This window comes from Pholis gunnellus (genome assembly GCF_910591455.1).
Source record: "Pholis gunnellus genome assembly, chromosome: 9".
NCBI classification, from domain to species: domain Eukaryota; kingdom Metazoa; phylum Chordata; class Actinopteri; order Perciformes; family Pholidae; genus Pholis; species Pholis gunnellus.
The window spans coordinates 8,396,288-8,417,220 of NC_136535.1; the positions used below are offsets into that span (position 1 = coordinate 8,396,288).

Below are 20,933 nucleotides of genomic sequence, written 5' to 3' on the forward strand. Positions count from 1 at the left end.
TGCCGCTTTAATACAAAATGCCTGTGATTATATTATATTCCATCACTAGAGCTTTCCAGGTAAAATCTGGCTTAGGTCTAGACAAAGACTAAAGAAATTAGAAATGTAAAGTTCTCTATGCAACATTCAGAGCGTTAATATAGCAGCAAGCAACTATTTGCTATGCAAAGATATAGTGGGTAATAATATCTGAGCTTCTCTGTGCTATGATTACACAGCCAGGCAGGCCGCGTGTGCCTTAATTAAGTGTATGTTGGTGCATGTGAGCGTGCCCCACTGGCTCGCTCAGGGCCGCCGCTCTGCACGGCTCTCATACGGCGGTTACAGCTGATATCACCATCCCAACCAACGGCGTAATCACGGACGCATTGCCATTGTTTGCACCGCCAGCGTAACCGTCGCCATTTTTTTAAGAGTGGTGGGGAGGCACTGGGTAAGTTCTGAATTTCCAATTTAGCACCTTTTAATAACAATAGGTGGACTGTTTATTAGGTCATGTAGCAGGTTATCTGCTGGTACAATAGGAAAACAAGCAATAAATAATTTCGGGGAACACAAGCACGGGGCAGTTTAATATTACAGTTCAAAGTCTAGTGTGAAGCAATAGGATTCAAATGGAAAATGTCATTAAATGCCATGATGAAAAAGGCTCTACACAGCGTGTGGTGTCTGATGTTTTCCCTTTCTTTCAGCATGATATTAGTGTTCAGAAACCTTAAAAACCTTTTCAACAGCATGTACCTCAAGAGAATTTCTGCAAGGCAAGTTGGGTTTGAGCATAAATGTTAAAAGAGTTAAAGTTACTTCAACCCTTGCTGTCTCTATTCAATAATACATTATTAATGTTGAGAGCTATTCAAGAGGTACGTTTTTTGTCCTCATTCATTTTTAGCACATTTAAGGCCACTGGAGGGTTACAGGCTTATTCTCTCGATCAGAAACCTGCTAGAGATGAGGACACTCATACTGCACATGCTCAGTTAAACCCTCTCCCCATCAAGAAGACCGAGATAAACAAATATGACTAAATAAATAATACTATAATGTATAAATAAAAAATACAATATCACTGTTAAACAACATATTTTTCACAATATGACAAAAAAAAAGCAAAAGTGAATTGGTGAGACATATTTCTAACATGTTGCAACCATTGATTGTGTTGCAACATCCGACTCCTTTCATTCAAATTCATAATGTGAAAGATGTCATATGTTATCATCATTATATATAGGAATTTGGAGAACCGCCCCCAGTCTTCCGAAAGTGTAGATTAAACACAAGAGCGCTTGTTCTTTTCTCTCGTGAATATGTGGAACAGTCAAGAAAAGAAACTCTCCATCGTTCTGTATGAAGAGAGGTAGCCTGTGGTTTTCAGGAACAATCCCCTCCTGCAGGTTGGAATGCCTGGGGCACACAGTACGGTATAGCTTATGCTTTTTTGAAAAGCTTGTTGTATTTTTCCAGGATGGTAAAACACTATCCTCCATAACTTTAGCCTCATGTATAATCAAAGGCTTCCTTTCTTTTGTTGGTTCATGAGATTTAGGTGGGAGAAATCATAGGAGCCTTGAGAATCAGAACGCGGTAGTTGCAGTACAATAGGAACATGAACAGGGTGTAACAAACGGGCTTATGAGGTATATGGGCCCCAACATCACATCCCAGAGGATACAAGATGTAAATAAGATTTGGAAGTTATGAGTAGACGCATGTTGTGCCTCTCATGATTTACCATCACAATGGATTCAGGGAGCTAAGCATTCTTTTTTTTCAAAACAAATGAAAGCAGGAGGTCATTCAGCACTTACTACAAATCTGAAGGTATTTACATAATCCTCAAAGACCCTTCTAACATTAACGAATTAGAATGAATCATTAAGAATTAAAAATGTTCCCAGAAAGTATGTCTCCTTGCTCATTCTATATGACGCAAGAAAAATCGATTCACAACGTTGATACGGAAGACATGAAACGTATTTATGAAACATGTTTTTTTTTATTTAGAAAAGTTTAAATTCAATCTATCCCAGGGTAAAGAAACCTACAGTGCCAACATTCTTTCTGGCAACTGGGTTGTTTTCCATCGAGATGGTAAGAAGAGTTATTGAGGATTCATTATTCATTTTTCTGGGAAAAGGATGCTTATCTGTGACTCGAATGTAAATGTTATAGCCTGCATCAGAGCCACAAACCGGGACTAGTTTGGCAATTTTTGTGGCATCTGTTTTTCCTTTTGACAGATGCTTCCAACGTTCATGTGATAAGCAAAGCTAAATGTGTGACCAAGAAATCTCTTCATTTAAATCATGAAGATTAAATCACTCATCTCATTGGAGCATTAGTATCAAACACTTTAGAAGGAGAAATCCTTGTTCCTCCTGGGTCAAGCTGATTCAATTCTTTGCTTTTATTGCAAAGAAATGATTGTAAAGGTCACTGGTGCCTTACTGGAGCACTCTGGCATCAATGAGAGGACTCGGGTCTCTGCAGAAAGAAGAGTGTGCTGGTATTCGTTTTACCGTTGCAGACAGTTTTTCATCTTTATGCAACAGCGACTGATTTCAATGGAGCTCTTTGGGACCCAAAGTGCCATTTGTTTTCTATTGTGCAAGGTAATTAAATGCATTCTCCTGGTATCTCGTGTCTATTCAGTCCTCATTAAACAGCTTGAATGAAAACCATCAGTACTTGAGCTCCTGAGAACCAGAGCTGGGAAACACTAGCAGAAACTGCATTAATACAGAAATAAGTTTATGAGGTGGGAAAGGATTCACCAGAAATGTACAGAAACTGTATCTGAAAGGAGCAAAATGCAGCGATATCTGGTAAGGGGGAGCGTGCAGGTGTTTCTCATGAAGTACTTCCGTCTCCGAGTCCCATAGGAACTGCATTACCTCAATCACCTTAGAGCACGGACTCCCGTTTATCAAAGCGATCCAACAATTGGTCCACTGGGTGAGCGCCAGTCAACCATAAATCTAGAAATGTCAGATAAGGGAGCGTCTACAGCACTTCTCCCACCAATTACGTCTTAGTAAGCTTTGATGCATGTAGTAGTTATCGTCAAAGCAAAGAAGGGAATCATGAAGCCGCCAACATCCAGCTGATCTCAACAACCTCTGCAGCTACTTGCAGCAGGGGCCTAAAACTTACTGATGTGGTCGGGAGGAATCGCTCCACCCCAGGATGGATGCAGCTTAGTCATGACTGGTGTGGCCTCCTTTTTGCAGTCGGGAAAGGATCCCCTTGCTTTGATAATCCCAAATCCTGGTGTAGATTTTGGGGCTCTATATCGAGAGTGGGGTCGAAATAAGAGGATCACGACATGGTACCCGCTCCACAGCCACAGCAGGAAGCTCAGAGAGTGGCGCGGATCAGCTCTGTTTCCCCCACTGGGACTTTTTTTTGCAACTTCACGAGCAATATCCATAATCACCCTAGTGTTGATGCCACTGTTTGTATGCAAACGTGAAAAGGAAGGAGGACCAGCAGGGAAAGGTGCCAACACATGCATACTGATATAGGGCGGAATTTAAAATGAAGACACGCCTAAGCCGTTTGTGATCACCATCCAGGATGCCTCGAAGAGGTCCACAGGAAGACCTGCAGGGGCATCCGCTTGTGAAGAGCACTATCTGGTGGATGCTTGTGGTACTTGCAAAGGGGAACAATTGGCATCTGATACTCGCCTGATAATCGGGTGGAGCCACGGCCAGCTAGGCGGGCCATCCACAGTCGGTGCGCGAGGCCTCCGTACACACACACACACATGCGTGTGAGTCCTTAACGACAAACCAGCAGGCTGATGAGAGCGTTTCACGCCACTACTGTCCGGAGTTGAGTCGCGCAAACTGTAAGAGGCAGAAGCTGTTTTGGCGTCTTCTCAAATAAGGTAAGACGTTTTAAGTTCAATATCTTGACTATTACTTTTAAGTAAAAGTTGTTGCTCTTTTCTGAACAAGTGTCCCATTTATTGGGCTGCAGTTGTTTGTAAACCAAAACAGCAACAACGTGGTTATTTCTCTGCCATGCGTATCCTGCAGTACTCCATACGGAAGCGGTGGATAGGGTCTGAGGAAGAGGAGCAGAGAACCATCCGGCTGATGCAATATAAACTGAGTCCAGCTGGGAGCAGCTTCTGTGCTTTACTTTTCTCTTCACACTGTACAAGCGGAATTTAAAGGAGCCGGGGTGCGGCGCAAAGATCTCCACTAGTGATACGCAGTATATAGAAGTGAAGTAGTTTTGTGTGAAGGGTTTTTGCCGTTTGAAAGTGCATCGGTGACGGTGAGGAGAAACATTGCCTTTTATAGCGAGTGCCACTTCCACCAGCGGGGTGGGTGAACTCATATGATCCCACACTGTGAATAAATGGGAATTACTGCCCGTTTTCCATCCGTGTTATCAAATAATCCGTGGCCTAATAACGGTTCTGACCAATAATGTGGGTAGATAATGAAGGCTTTGATCAAACATATGTGTTTGAAAAAAAAGCTTTTTGTTACTATTTGAAGCGGTGAGTGTGTTTTTATTCACCTACATTTAGGTTAAATGCTTTAATTAAATATTTTTTTGATGACATTTCCATTCAGGCCCGCTATAGTTTGGACCACTTGTTTGTTTTTGAAACATTTGTCTGTATATGAAATAATTAGCAAAAACACAAACTAAATCAAATGAACGCTCAGAATATAATAAAAATCATGTTCATCAGTCAACATTGTCCTCCTGTGCAACCATATCATAAATAGCAATGTTGACCTATGGATCATTCCAGGCTAACACTTGTACAGTACTCTCACGTGTACAAGTGTTATTGGCTGCTGTAATCATTCCTCTTGCCCATGATGGCTGGAGAGAGGTCACTTTCTAATGTGATTGGAATGGAAGACACTGAGACAAAATCGACTTCTTACATGCATGGATGCCTCTCAAAGTTCTTCCTAATTCATTTGAGGCTTCAGAAATCTGAGTTAGTCATATCAAATTGGTATCTTTCAAAGTCACTGTGCTTTTATGAGGTTCCCTCTTTGTGTTACTGCAGCGCAGAAAGTAAACACTATTTGTTGAAACACAAAGAGGAAATTCTTCTATAAAAACACGATCACTATTCTGTATTTCTTTCAACTTCCTTTGTCTGGTCTCCTGTATTTTTCATGTTAATTCTCTAAAATCCCCAAAGACACAGAATTAGCTGAAATAGACTAAGAAACACTATTTAATTGAAGAAAATAGCTGATCAGAATAAAACATACAATCCACACAGCTGATATTTTAGTCTGATATAAAATTTCACAAAGGTCAATAGTGCATCCAGTCAGTCCACCCGTCAGTCTGAGAAGTCTAAACAACTTCTTGATTTGACGTCACTGGTTTGAAGTGGGGTAAGGCCATCGTATTGGGCTGATATTCGCTAGATGTGGAAAGACTTTCATGTTTGTAAAACCTGAAGCAGTTGCCATCCAGCCAAATAATTTGATTAGCTTTAATCTGATCATAAATCTATTTTTATATCTGTTAAAGATTAGAGTTTAGTTTAAATGAGGCTGTTTAGTGTCCTGTGCCGTTTCATTTTCTGAATGACTCACTGTGCAGTGACCATGATAAGACACTTTGTGTGAATGTATCAGACATCTGGAATGAGGAATGTTTTGCTATAAATGAATAGACTGTAGATAAATAAACATCTATTGATTCAAACGGAGGCAGTGGGGAAAGTTCCAAAAGAAATGTAAATACTGGTATTGTTCCTGTCAGTCATTGGAACATTTTAAATACACCGTGATCACCTGCCAAACAAATGTGAATGTATCAGTTTCTTGTAGTTATTAGGGGCACAGTGCCAGCTAGTGGTCAGAAATATCCAAGACTGAGGACTGTTCCTATAAATCAAGGACACCTTAACTATTAACAGAAATATAGTCTGTAGAATACAAGTCACACACGTTTTTGGCTATGTACGTGTGTTCTTGCGTAGATTCTGTATTTGGTGTCACTGTGACATTTCTGCATAAAGTCGCAAACCATGAGGAGGGCAGATACGTAATATAATAAATACTGAATCAGTGAGAAGCCTGCAAGGTCACGTCCGCTGAGCTCAGGGGGGGGGGGCTGCGCTGCACCTGGCTTCAAACTAGGATGTCAATATCTCTCAATCTACAGCACGGATGATCCTATTATTGGCTGTAATGTGTATGTGTGGTTTACATTCAGGCATTAATCCGGTAAGCAATTAATATCTTCTGGCCTCAGTGATTATGTATCTGTTGTATAATGAAGGGGATCCTTTTAGTTTTAAATCTGGTTTTCTGAAGGGGGGGGCGTTTATTTATTTTCTTCTGTTTTCTTCCACAAGGGCAAGAATAAACATCACGTGTGTGCTCAAGACCCACTTTGGGGCTTGTGTCTGAGAAGGTATTAACATATCAGCAAAACTCAGAAAGTAGCAGAGGCTGTAGTTCCTGTTCTCCTAATGCCTGGCTCTTGTTGTAACATTCTGTTCTCGGTAGCTTTAATGGTACAAGGTCAATGTGGCCCTAGAGATGTCACTAAGGCCTAATTCCCTGGAAAGGAAAGTTTGTTTGGCTTGTGTAAGCGGTCTGTTTTATGATCGCTCTCACATGGCACTTTGTTTGCTCCATCCCCAGTTACACCACAAGGGCAGGTGGGCTTTTTGTAGTGCTGCTAAATACACTTCACGTGCCAAGTGGGACATCAGTGGTCCCTGAAATGGCTCTGTGCTGCCGCCGTCTTTTAAATTCATGCAGGCAAAATTGTAATTAAAGACACTTGGCAGCTTTTCTCTCTAATTCATGTTAGGAAAAATGTCAGGTTTCATACGCAGATCCTTAGACATGGTGTATTTCTCAGATGCAGGTGGTTCTGTAGTATGTCTCACAAGTATACAGGTCCAGCATTTAGAAAGCACATTTTGAAAGTAAAATCAACTATATTCTAAGGATGTAATGCCATCTAAAACATTCAATTACATTTTTATAATATTTCTAAAATACCAATACTAGATTTATGTCTATCTAAGTCAATTTGCTTGGATTTGTGATTTTTATCAATTTAAAATTAGGTTTGACTTCATATATATTAAATTAGTTGTATTCAATGTGTCATTGCGGTTCAACACAGTGCGTATAAACAAAGTCTCAGGTAACATAAAAGACATTTGAAGGAGCTTCATACCAAACAGTGACCAGCATGTGTTCAAATTCACCCACTACGTCAGGAGCAGGTGTTGAGCTCCACGATTGGCTGAGAAGAGGGCAGGGTTCTGCTCTGCCCACCCTCCTCTTTTTTTTTTAGCCCAGCCACTGCATGTCACATCTGTGGTGAGTTCTGAACCACTGGCTGTTCCCGCCTCCCCTTTTGTCCGCGGGGCGATGTAACACATGTTCTGGCTTGCACAGCATACAAGGACATATTCCTTCTTGTGCTACACATTGACGTGAGAAGTACGCAGTTTACAGAAGCACCTTTTTTTCCTTTGGGTTTCCTTTCTAGCTTCAGCTTCATGTACATTCACCAGGGCTGTTTTGGCCTCTGCATGTTGGTCTTATTAAACTGTTAGCCCAATGGAATGTCTGGCTCAAACTCTTCAGGTCATCGTAACCTAGTCAGACAACACTAGAGGGGATCGGCATCACAGCTGGTCTGTGTCTTTAGCTCGGGGGGCCATGTGAGGTGTCCCTGTTCTATTTGTGAGCTGGAAACCTGAATGGTTTGTACACTAACAGGTGTAACTCTGTAAACGTCTCTCACAGCTCTATTCAGCCTCAGCTGACTGGAAGTGAAGTCTACAGCCACTCTTACTGGAGTACGCGGCTGAGTGGATTTATAAGCTGACAGAAGAAAAACGGCGTACAGCAGTGAAGACAGGAGATCTTGTTTTGTGCTGCGTTGTGAAAGTGAGTGCTTGTGTGCATTGTTAGTCAGATCTATATCTGTCTCCGATGCGCTGTTTTAGGAGAGGCTTTGAAATTGGATTCCACATTGTCAGGATTATGCCCGGCACAATATTTACAAAATATCACAATGTAATTGTTCGGCAGATAATGTTGATATGAAACGTCTGGCAACGTCTTGTTTGAGGTAACCTTGTTCTGTTTTATCATATAATAAACGGTGAGATTTAAGATTTCTCCGTTACTGCTGCCTTTGTAACATTGATATTCCATTATTTGATTGTAACTGAAAAACATATTGTTCATGTGCCTCAATTTGGCATATTGTTATATTTGATAACAAAAGGAAGTTGGCAACCGTTTTATTTCTCTACATAGGTTCATCCACAGTGGGAATCGGCCGAGATGAAGTGTTACTGCTGCCTGCACTCTCACCTGGAACAATGTGTTGATAACAGATAACTGTAAATGGGAAAGAAGGAGAAAAGAATATCTTCTTGATGGATCATACTTTTCATCTGGAATGCAGAATATAATACATACCAGGGTGTGTCCAATCAGAAGCTATGCTAGACCATTAAAATTAGACCAATGTTAGTGTGCCAATTCATTCGTCACTTGAGTCATTTTTGAAGCAATGTGAAGAACAACACAATAAGAGTGAGCAGCACTTGGGAAGTATGTTTTTAGTAGTTTGACAGTTTATTGAAATGTACAGCTTGTAGTACTTTAATAGTATGCTCAGTACAAGCTTTTAGTATGTACTGTTACTGTACTAACTCATCCAAGCACTTTAATATGTTAACATGAAACATATTTGACCCTGTTTGTGCACCGTGTTGTTAGGATTGACAGGTAGATGTGTTGTATTCATTGAACGTCAAGTTCATTTTACACTGATGCAGGTTTTTCAAACGGCTCGCTGTATAATCTGTGACTCATGTTGACATGAACGAAGTGCATGAAGTCACATTTTTGTAGTAATGTAAACCAATAGTAATGCTCTCTTTATTTTGTGACTCCTTTCAAATCCTTGCTGCATATATCCTCCATCACTGGAGGTATTGTTCTCAAAAAAACACAACAAAATGTCCGATTTATACGTCAGCACTTTGTAAACATTAGTTTAATCAACTAAGCTATTATTTCTTCAAACATCAAATCAAAGTTAGAATCTCAAGGAGAAGTTGATCTGGGGCTGGAACAGCACATATTCTTTCCTTTGTCTGATTAAATGCACAGTAATCTCAGTACTCAAGTCATTCCTGTCTTGTTTTCTCGACAGCTAAATTATCTCCTGTAGAGCTTTTGGTTCCAGCCAGGATGATTCTGGCAACACTAAAGGGCATTGGGAAGCAGCTCCTGCGGGTGAAGGTTGTCGACTGTAACGCAGAGGACTCCCGCTTGTCTCGATGCCTCAACACGTTTGACCTGGTGGCTTTGGGCGTTGGCAGTACGCTGGGTGCCGGAGTCTACATCCTCGCCGGCGCCGTAGCCCGGGACAGCGCTGGACCTGCCATCGTCCTCTCCTTCCTCATAGCCGCCTTCGCCTCGGTCCTGGCCGGTCTGTGCTACGCCGAGTTCGGAGCCCGCGTCCCCAAAACTGGGTCGGCTTACCTCTACAGCTATGTGACAGTTGGAGAACTGTGGGCCTTCATCACAGGCTGGAACCTCATCCTCTCTTATGTCATTGGTGAGACAATTTGAATGAGGAAGGGAAGGAGTTGGCTGCCACACAAGATATTGTTCAGTTTACGTGAACACTTTCCTCCACGCAGGAACTTCAAGTGTGGCCAGAGCATGGAGCGCCACCTTCGATGAGCTGATCGGAGGGCACATTGAGGAATTCTGCAGACGTTACATGACCATGAATGCCCCGGGCATCCTGGCAGAGTATCCGGACATATTTGCCGTCTTCATAATAATCTGTCTGACAGGTGAGGAGCAGCTCGGATATTCAGTATCTCTATGTGAAAAATGTTTTATCTCATTTTTCCTTTTGACATCATAGTCTTTCGTCTTTCACATTGTCTTTTTTTTTTTTGAACTGCTTGCAGGACTGCTTATATTCGGAGTGAAGGAGTCTGCCTTGGTGAATAAAGTGTTCACCTGCGTCAACGTGCTGGTGCTGCTGTTCATGATTATCTCTGGCTTGGTCAAAGGAAACCTAAAGAACTGGAACTTGAAGCCTGAGGAAATCCTCAATGCCACCAGCAACTCTAGCCTCAAGTGGGTGACATGAAGAGCTTCATTTTCTAAAATGGTATGTGCCTAATAATATACCTGTGTGTTGTGCTTGAAATAAGCAAATGCCTTTTTTGTTTTACTTCCAGTGCGTCTGATTCCCTACCATCAGAAGAAAGTCTTGGTGCAGGCGGCTTCATGCCTTTTGGCATAAATGGAGTCCTCTCTGGCGCCGCCACCTGTTTTTATGCATTCATAGGCTTTGACTGCATTGCCACTACAGGTGAGAGGGAATACATTACATTGATAAGTGACACTCGCGACCCATATCCTCTCACATCTCCAGTTATGTTCCCTTTCCCAGGAGAAGAAGTGAAGAATCCTCAGAAGGCCATTCCCATCGGGATTGTGGCCTCGCTCCTTATTTGCTTATTGGCGTACTTTGGTGTGTCCGCGGCCCTCACTTTGATGATGCCTTACTACTTGCTGGATAAGAACAGCCCTCTGCCAGTAGCCTTCACGTATGTGGGCTGGGAGGAAGCCACTTATGCAGTGGCCATTGGATCTTTATGTGCCTTGTCAACCAGGTAAGAGGCTTTCCTCCTGCCGCTCTGCATGATAAGTTGTAGAGGACTTGTAATTGTTTACATGCTTTTATTTTTTAGGAGTTTATATTGAATGTCCAGTACCCTGAATATAGAATTTAATATATTCTATATTCTTCAATTCAGTACGTGAGGGGAATTAGTTGTAGTATTGTTTTATATATTTGGAGCTAAACCATTGAGAGTGAATTTTGTGATTATTTCTTTAACGGACATTGCTTTGCTCGTCCTTGATGGATCTGGGGTTGTTTTCATGGTTTGGGCTCCTTAGTTCCAGTTATGAGTAATCTTAATGCTACAGCAAACAACATTTTGGAGGCTGGAATCCTTCAAACCTTGTGTCAACAGTCCAATGTTATATTTTCTAACCGTGTGCATTCACTTGCACGGCATTCTCTCTCCCGTGCTAGTTTACTAGGCTCCATGTTCCCAATGCCCAGAGTGATCTGGGCCATGGCAGAAGATGGGCTGCTCTTCAAATGTTTGGCCAAAATCAGCCCGCGAACCAAAACCCCTCTAACAGCTACAATAACATCAGGTGTTGTGGCAGGTGAGCTCATGACCTAAACCAATAACTAGTTGGGGTTCCTATCATCCTATAACCCTACAAGACGCGCTTGGCACACAAGGCCTCAACACAAGCACTCGGCCAAAAACCAAGATGACGATACAGCACGAATGTCATGCAAATGTAATATTTATTTTTCAATTATTGCCATGCGCAAAGCAGGCACAGGAACATCTTCAGTACAGCATCCCGTGCTGTTTATCAGGATGTCTGGCTAAGAATGGCTGCAGTTGAGGCCCTGTGTGAAACCAGACTTCCCAAACGTTTTTAAGTAAAAGAAAATGTCTGCCTCCTCCTCCTTCTTCCTTCATCCATGGCTTAGTCTCCTCGGCTCCATGTTTCCACTCCCACGCATTATCTTTGCTATGGCTCGCGATGGTCTGCTCTTCTCGTTTTTTTGGCGCGTGTCAGCGAGAGGAAGACGCCCAACAACTCCACCTTGGTGGCAGGGCTTATATCTGGTAGGTAGCTGACATGAGGCCCAAGGCAACAGTGCCCTCTAGGGGAAGGAGGATGTTGGCCCTTAACACATTAGGTTGTAAATTAATGGAGCTCGACAGTAGTAGTTTGAAAATGCGTATGAATTATGTAAAAAATACAATATCTGCATTATACTGTGGTCAATGTGTGTTTTTTTTTACTTTTAGGATTAGTTTGACGAAATCTATCATCTTGACGTGTGTTTTTCTCTTGTGTGTCCTGCAGCTTTGATGGCGTTCCTGTTTGACTTGAAGGACCTGGTTGACCTCATGTCCATTGGCACTTTGCTGGCCTACACTTTGGTGGCTGCCTGTGTGCTGGTCCTCAGGTACACCTCATCTCTCAGTTGACATATGCAGGCTACGCTTGTCAGGACGCTAGAGAATTACCAGGCTGAATCACTTCATATTTGTACGTCCTCTCGCTGGTAAAGAAGTCCACAGTCAGAGGCTTGGTCAGGCCAGATTGGTGTAGACGTGATTAAAGGTGCAAGATACGAGATTGGGAGCATTTCTATTGCCTCTAAAATGCTATCAACATGGCGACGGCTGAGCTGGTGGCTGGCAGCTAACGGTGCTAACAGTGCAAACTATGCCAACAGTGCTGACGGAGCTGACAGTGTTTAACTGGGGGGTTTAACCGCCGTATGAGCGCAGTGCAGAGCGGCGGCCATGAGCTAGCCATTGAGGCACACTCGCATGCCCTAACATACACTAAAAGCATGCACGCACAGCCGGCAGGCTGTGCGTTCAAGCTCTATGTCAACAAAGCAAGGAGAAGCTTGGATAACATCACACAGGGAAGGGAGAGGGACTTTATTCTCTGCTTAGGTATTCATTCATTAGGCTACTTTATATTTACATGACAAATAGCGGGTTTGATGCCACATGAATGCTCTGAATCCCGTATAATGCACCTTAAAGATGCTCACAGCTTCAGTTACCATTTGATACTAGATGACTGTCCTAAGCTGCCTCATGATGTAAAACATGGTGTCTTCAAATACAGATTGTAATTATTTCAAAGCTTATAATTTGCCTACATTGCTAAACCTACTGACCTCCAGCTGTACTGTATTTTATGCATTTCATATATTTAATGCATATTGGATTACAGTCATGAATAATCCTTTGTAGCATATTCACTAGAGAGTGCTATATGTTATCACATTTTCGTTAGGATTTTCTAAAATGTCCGCAGCCTTAGTGAACAGCATTTTTGGGAATCCCGCAGTTTTTCTAAGCGTGGTTTTGTCTGTTTTTGCCATCTGAAGGTACCAGCCGGAACAGCCCAGTGTGGCCTATGAGATGACCAACACTCAGGATGAACCTGAAATGGCTGATAACGAGGGGAACATCGACATACTACCACAACCAGACGATCGCTTCACCGTCAGGAATTTACTTTTCCCTTCAAACACAGAGCCGTCGCCTCTGTCCGGGTTTGCCGTCAATATTTGCACCAGCATACTCGGTGAGACACACAAAGCCCGGGGACTATCAGAAGATAGTGGCGCAATAATCCATCTGGTTACTGATACAGCACATCATCTTACGGCGTTATTCTCCCCTCCAGGTGTTTTGGTGTGCGTCTTCAGTGTCGTAGCTGTCCAAGGACGTCTTGCAGTCTGGTCAGTGTCTGTCCTCGCTATTGTCATGGTGGCCTGTTTGATTGTCATCTTCATTGTGTGGAGACAGCCGCAGAGCAAAGTCAAGCTTGCCTTCAAGGTAGACTTTGTTCTTTCACCAAAGAGTTTTCTCACACCATTTCATTGTTGCATGTAAAAAAAAGTGACATTGTAGGCTGTATAAAGTATACTGCTGTTTGCTTTGTGTTCATTTGCATGTTATGGTTGTTCAGCACTTTGGTCAACTGTCAATTTTTTTAAATATATTCTATACAAATACAGTTTGACTTACTAATCTCAAGAAACTCCCTTCTGTTTACCAGAATGATTTATAAAAAAGCTTTCTTTAAAAGCGAGTTGTTACTTACAGTGAACAGAGCAAACATCACCAAACAAACGTGGAGAGGGAGAGGAGAGGATTTGCTCTTTAGACTTTACAGTTGCCCTCAACCTGCTAAAGGACTACACATCTTTAAGCCAAACAAATGCAAACCGTGTGTTCTTAACATTATTGCCGGTCATCTTTTCCTAATATTTAAGGTTGTAATGGTAAATGCGCACACTTTCTTCTCACAGGTTCCCCTGCTGCCCTTTGTCCCAGTCATCAGTATGTTCATCAACGTCTATCTGATGATGCAGCTCGACAAAGGAACCTGGATGCGCTTTGCCATCTGGATGGTCTTAGGTATTTTGGAATTTTTACCCTACAATGCCAAATATGATCTGTTGCTGTACTTGTGTTTTGAAAATGAATTCACGTCTTTGCCACAATGTTTCTACACCATTTGTAGGTTTCTTTATCTACTTCGGCTATGGTATTCGCAACAGTGCAGAGGCAGCATTGACCAGGTCCAACACCAACACGCCTGCCTGCACAATAAAGGGAGAGCCCATGGCCACAGAGAAGGATGCCTTTCTACACAACATACAAACCGCCACAGGAGACTACGATGAAGATTAGGAAACGGGAGGTTCACTAATCCACTCTATTTCTTGTCTGTTAAATAGCCGCAAATCCGGGAGAGAAATATGGAGACTTTCATGCGTCCAGCCAAACATTTTGATGAAAGTGAAAAGGCGAATTAGTTGTGAAGACTAGGTAAAACATCTGAAAACCAAGATATTTATTTAGCTGAAAAGTGTTTTTTTGTATGTTTTGCACTTCGATAGGGTTTATTTCGCTGAACACAACTAATTATGTGGAACCAAATCAACCGAAGACAAATAACAAGTTGTTTTAACATAGTTTTTTGAGACATCACGTATATCATTGAAAACACATCAAAACTTTATTTTGGTTCTTTTATCCACAGTAGGCTATATTAGAATGATGAGCCCCATTCTTTTTATTTTTCTGTAATAACACATTTGAACTTGACTTTTTGAAAGTTCAGCATATGTTACTGCTCCTCCAGCTTGAAATCGCTCAACATTTTCATGCGGTGGCTGTTTACAGAAAAAATATTCTGAATTACAAAAGCATTGTAAGAGAAAGTGAATGTTACGTTTTTGTCTTTTTTTTAAGGCAAATATGCATGCATTTGGCGGATTTCCTGGTAAATACGTGTTCCTTGTCACGGTGCATTAGGAGGCACAGTGCCGGCTACTGTGCCAAAATCCTACGGGAGATTATTTTTAATATCTATATCCCTTTATTTCACACTTTTAATGAATTGCATTAAAGTGAGGAACTTTTGAACTGATGCCTCTATATGACCTGCCTAAGTAAAGGAGACCATCAGGGAGAAGATTTGCCGTTTCTATATAATTTTTCTTAATTCTTGTATTCGGTGCAACCGGGTCGGATTCCTCTCGAAATCACCCAGGTTCACCAGAAATCTGGCAATCAGAAACACTACCACTTTCATCCACAGGGAACGCCAAAATCAACACAAAATGAAAGTTCCTTGGAGGAACTTTAATTGAGAATCAGCAAATAATTATTTTCAAACTCAGCTGAGAATTTCTCTTGTACGTCGGCATTTTGACTCTAGAGACAAAGCACAATGCTGTAGGCCTACCTGTGTTTTCTATAAACTGTATAACTCATAATTAATATAATAATCCATCATGGTGTTCTGAATAATCAGTACATCTCAGTGTGACAGTGTCTGTCTTCTACAGTTGAATGTTTTGCTCAAGGTACACATTAAGATCAAATAGTGTTGTCTCCATCAGGGAACTTGATTTTTTTAAACTAGCCAAAGAAAAGGAAAGCTGCTAATGTGGAATGATTTATTTAACACGACAGAGGATGTATTGTAAGTGCCTATTTCCCAAGTGAATGTTACACCTTTTGAGAGGTCTATTGCTCCATCGACAGCTAGAATTGTGAAATATATATATTGTCTGTATATAACGTACACTTTGGAGGGTGAAAAGTGTATATTTATGATATACAAGAGAAAATTGTGGAGCATTTTCACTTTTTAGTTCACATACATCTGAACGGGCCGAAGTATAATCAGTAGGTGGTATTGAACACTGTTTGGTTTCCATAGAGATAGTCACAGTGTAAATTCAGAAACAAACTACACCAACAGTTATGTTTACCTCAAGCAGTAATATATCTGAGAGTGCCTTTATTTAGATGCTATTTAATGATTAAGGAAATGAAAGCTGATTGTGAGTGCGTAGATTCCCCGGGCAGCTAAAACCTAAACGCAACATTGTTGTGTGTTCACTAAAGACTGGAAATGTGATGAATCTCTTAGCCGAGCCTTTTAAATGAACGCTATGATGAAATGTTTTCTTTTTTTGCTATTTATGTTCCGTTGAGAGAAACTATTGATGTTGCCCGAAGCTGAATTCTGTTAGATTTATTTTGATCATGCGTCAAAAACAATGTTGCAATTCATTGACAGAGTTGCTTTAGATTCCTTAACGATGGCAATGAAATAGCGTGCAAGTTTAAAATACTACATAGTTTTGTAAACACTGTGTATGTAACTTTGCTGTATTTTGAGATTATAAAGCAGCATTGTGAAACAAGACTGTGCTGTCGAAAGTTACCGTGTTCTGTCCGCAACTGGCCTTTACCTAAACTGTTGTCTAAATGTTTGAATCAGTGGGACATCATCTCGTATACACTTTGGTGCACCATTACACCTGATGTCGAAATGCAAATTTCCAACATTTAATGTCTGTTTTTGTAAATACGGTTTGGATTTTGCTTTAACTTACTGCCCATATCACTAGTTTCCCTTATCCGTCGGTCATATCACCCCACAGCTTTTATCTATTCAGTCTTTTGATGCAAGCATTATGTAAAGTAAATAACTGTTACAAACTGTACCATTGTGGCTGTTCACAATAAATGGATGGAATACCGTTCATTAGGTGAGGCTCATCTCCCTTTTGAGTTTGATGTTTCACGTGAGGCTTCATTTAATGAAATCACAAAGTGCCTTTTATTGTCCTTGACACTGTTTTTAAGCAGGTAAACATTTGCATGCTGCACTATTTCAAAACTTTATGAAGCTTGAAAAAATGATTTAGATTGTATAGTACTGCTAAGTTATACAGGTGTTTACAGTGTATCAGAGTGGTGAAGGGCAGCTGTTCAGCATGTGTTGTCTTGATATTGGTTGCGGTTTGTATAGTTACTGCTGTAAATACATTTTGCTGAAAAGTAAACACAGACTTTGTCTTTATTTTTCTTTAGCTAATTGTGTCAACTTTCCACTCTTTTTAGTATGCATGTATAAATGACAATCTATTTAGTTTGGATTGACTATTATTATGGATTTTGTTATGTTAAGTTTTGCACTTGCATCAAAAACAATCCACTTTGTACTAATGATGACACATAGAAAGCTCTTATCAAGGAGTACAACTTGCCTTTACTTCGCTCATGTTTTTGTGTTGTCTCTTTCTTGCACACACGGCCTGAGGCTTTTGCAAGTATGCAGCTTTTCTTTTAAATTGATAAAGGGAAAATAAATGGATGATCTCACCTGAAGGGGGCGACGTGAGCGCGCGTTGACATGGGCGTTGAGTCTCCTCTCTCCTCTCCTCTCCTGTCTCCTCTCGTCCCTGTTTTCCAGCGATGGTGCAGACTGTATCCTCCTCATCGTGCCTAAACCTGGACGTGTCCCTCCTGCTGCTTCTTCGCGTCTTCACTGACGAGCTCAGCGGATTACCTGAATCTAAACGGTAAGGTCTTATCGTTTCACACCGGGGGCGGAGGGCGGTTTGTGTTTCTCTCCCTCTCAATCTCAATCTCAGATCAACGGCGGTGATAATTGGATGTATTGACACTGCTGCATCTGCTGGAGAGACTGCGGATGATCCCGCTGGTGCTGATGTTTGTAGGAGCGTTGTTATTTTCAAGTCTTTTTCCAATCGCAAATTCTAATAGCTGTTATACATTCAAGCTACAAAAAAAGGTAACCTCGTTAGGTGGGCTCACCTCAGTGTGTGTGTGTTTGTGTAGTGGGGTCAGATCCGCATGCATTATTCTTTCACCTCTATCTCATGTGTCTGTCCTAAAAGCAACAAATCCTCCTCTTGCCTTCCCGTTTGCGGATCATGTGTGTAGAATGTATACTTAGAAGCTGAGAAATGAGGAAGAAGGCAGCATGAGCTGAATAAATGAACATCAGTCATGGAATCAGTGAAGTGACAGATGTTTGCTGGTGTGGTTTGAGTGACCACAGTTATTCAAAAGGCCTGGTGTTTTGTTTCATTATGTAAGATGTGACGGTGAAGCAATGAGAACCACTGAGGCCTCAACTAGCTCTATTGGTGATTATGTTGAACATGAACGGTGTTGATGTTACATTACATATCTGTCCATTTATTCAGAAAGAACTTACATTAATTTGCATGTCACATTAATGCTTTTCCAGCCTTCACTTGGCACACACTTTGTATACTGTGTCAATGTGCGTAAGTCACAGCAACAGAAGATCTTCTTTGGGCTTTTAGTTGGTGACACAAAGAAGTCAGGGCCACTGAAGCGTTAAAATGGGAGGGTGTCAATATTTCATGAGGATTCCGGTTTAAACATCAAGTGCAGCTTGGTGGACAAATGCAAGCCTTGATCTGTGCCTTGCTTCAGATATATCAGTGCTAAAGCTGAAGCAGCACCTCTGTTACTGGGAAAATCAAAGTGGTTTGAGCGCACACTCTCGCAAGGATGCACTGATTTCATAAGAGGCCCCCGGTGAAGGTCTCGCCATCATGCTGTATATCAGGAGGAAGGTGGCGGCGGGGTGAGTTACTGAACAATTGGGGGATGGGGAAACATTCTCAGAGAAGCATGTTGTTGGTACGAGCATAAATTCCCTCAATCGCTGTCACCGTTGCAGCTGTGTGAGGAAGACAACCAGGGAACGTAATTTAACAAGGCCAATGCAGGAAGGAGCCTAAGAGCCTAACACACCGACAGCCTGCATATACAGTATAGCAGTATGTGCTATGGGGTGGGAAAGGAAGTGGAGGATATCAATTCAGTCCGTAAGACTAGCAGCAAAGCACGCTTTCTTTAACGCTCAGCTCCCCAGAGGATTTTTTGAAGGGAGAGAGGTTGAAATGAATTAAAATGTTTAATTATCTCTGTAATGCTTTCATTTCAACCAGCACAGGAGACTGTGAAGCGGAAAATTATGAAATCGACTGTATGAAAAATGTTAATGTAACTCGCAGGTAAAAGTATGGCAGGCAAGGTACAAAAAAAACCAACAGATTCCTGAAAGTGAGCAATAGTGCCTTTTGGGGTTCTGAGAGATGTTAATGTTACATGTTTGCATTAGTCATTTACTCATTTCTATTTCTATTTTTTGTCATTTGCCAAATAAAAAAATGAAATTATATATATACACAGTACCACGCTAGTGAACCATCTCCATCATGTCACCCCTGTTCAGATGATATAATGTACAGTACTGTTACATCTGCACTGCAATGAATTATAGTTGGAAATCAATCAAAGAAAACTGTCTGCAGCAGAAACAATCCCGTTGCTGCAACTTTTCTCTTGAAACAAGACTTCATTCATCCAATTTCTCAATTCTTGTCAGGCAACATGCTACATGTGAGAATCTTAACCACAGCTACATTGGTTGTCTGGTTACCCAGAGGGAGTTTGTGGCTTCATGTGGTTGAATAGCAGTAAAGTAAGCATGTGGTACAGACCTGATAGGGAGGCGAGGGGAGAGGCAGGTATAAGGGAATGTGATTCATCGGTTTCTCTTCTGCATTGCAGGTGCCGAGACGGCATTTAGTGTAGTGTGTTGGCCTGTACTTCAAACCACACCCTGCTGTCTTTGGGCCCTCTTTTAATAAGTGTCCCCCCAGAAATATAAAAGTTTAAAAAAAACAACATACATGTTTTGTTACCATTAGTATCCCCCTCCTTGTTCGAAACATGCAGCAAAGTCTATTATAACACAACCGTTTTGTTTTCATAAGAAGGGAAATGAGATGCTATTTCCTGCTGTGTAAATGAATTTGTTTGGACATACAGGGAACAGAGAGATGAGGTGGAGCAGTGGTCAGTCAGGTTTCATGCTAATCAGCCGATGAGTTTGACGAGGACAAACAGAGAACTCCGTTTAGCTCTACTTTAGTTTGTGACTTGAGTAGGAAAACACACAAACTATCAAGGCACTATCAAGGCATAATGGAAAAATATGATAATAAAATGTTGTTTTCTTTAAAAAAGATTAACTGATGGTACCTAGCTGTACTTCACAAATGGAGATAAATAATGGCAAATAAGTGGCAGTATGGGAACTTAATGTGCAAGTGCTTCTGAAGGTCTGCTAAAGCTCTCCGTACTCTACAAGAAGCCACTCAGGAAGTAGGTCAATCTCAGACATCCTTTACTATGTGCCTTTGGATGAAGACGTGAATTAAAACAGCAGGGATTGATCACCACTGGGTTTCTCCAATTTATAGTATAAACCAAATCAGAGACTCTAAATATCAGAACTATAGTGAACACACCCGCTTGCTGCTAATACTCATTGGGTAGTTATAGCAGTTATTAAATCCAGCCCTTATGATCATTGTGGTACCATGTGGTACTACTGACGTATCTTCTCCACACTAAGAGTTCCACATCAGTATCATGTTGTGTGTGTGACAAGATCCTCATGAACAAATGGAGAACTCCGATAAGCACCAGTTCAGACATGACCTGTCACATATATTCTTCCATGTAAACACTATAATTGTGTACCCATTCATAGCTAATGTGGGAACAAACAGACTTAACCGCCACCTGTTCGCCCCACAGCGCATGCATGCTGTCATTAAGCCGCAACCACACAGCTCCTCTGCAAGAATAACAAAAAGATGCTTCTCTTCATGTCAGTGACAGTGATGTGTTGTCATTGGCTGTTGACCAAATGTTCTGGGATTGGTATTTTATGTGTTTACAGGAGTTTTTCAGAAGAAAATGGAAAAGTCAGCAATGACTGATGCGGAAGGAAAATGCTTTGGGGATTGTAGAAAATAACAGTTGCCGCATAATGTAAATTAAAACAATGTCCTTGTCCTTTAAAACAGGGACGTTTAAAAGACAGAAATATTTCCCTAGAAGCTGT

General features: G+C 41.4%; 1 protein-coding gene across 1 annotated transcript; it reads left to right on the top strand.

The window, feature by feature from the left end:
- The first annotated feature begins 3,763 nt into the window (after window positions 1–3,763).
- LOC306700828 (high affinity cationic amino acid transporter 1-like) lies at window positions 3,764–16,990 on the top strand. Its single transcript, XM_079165951.1, has 12 exons — window positions 3,764–3,895; window positions 9,202–9,609; window positions 9,695–9,853; window positions 9,974–10,145; window positions 10,250–10,383; window positions 10,465–10,687; window positions 11,116–11,255; window positions 11,979–12,081; window positions 13,027–13,226; window positions 13,329–13,480; window positions 13,957–14,065; window positions 14,172–16,990. The coding sequence occupies exons 2-12, from the start codon at window positions 9,240–9,242 to the stop codon at window positions 14,339–14,341; spliced, it is 1,932 nt and encodes a 643-aa protein (XP_079022077.1). The 5' UTR covers window positions 3,764–3,895; window positions 9,202–9,239; the 3' UTR covers window positions 14,342–16,990.
- Window positions 16,991–20,933: the final 3,943 nt, after the last annotated feature.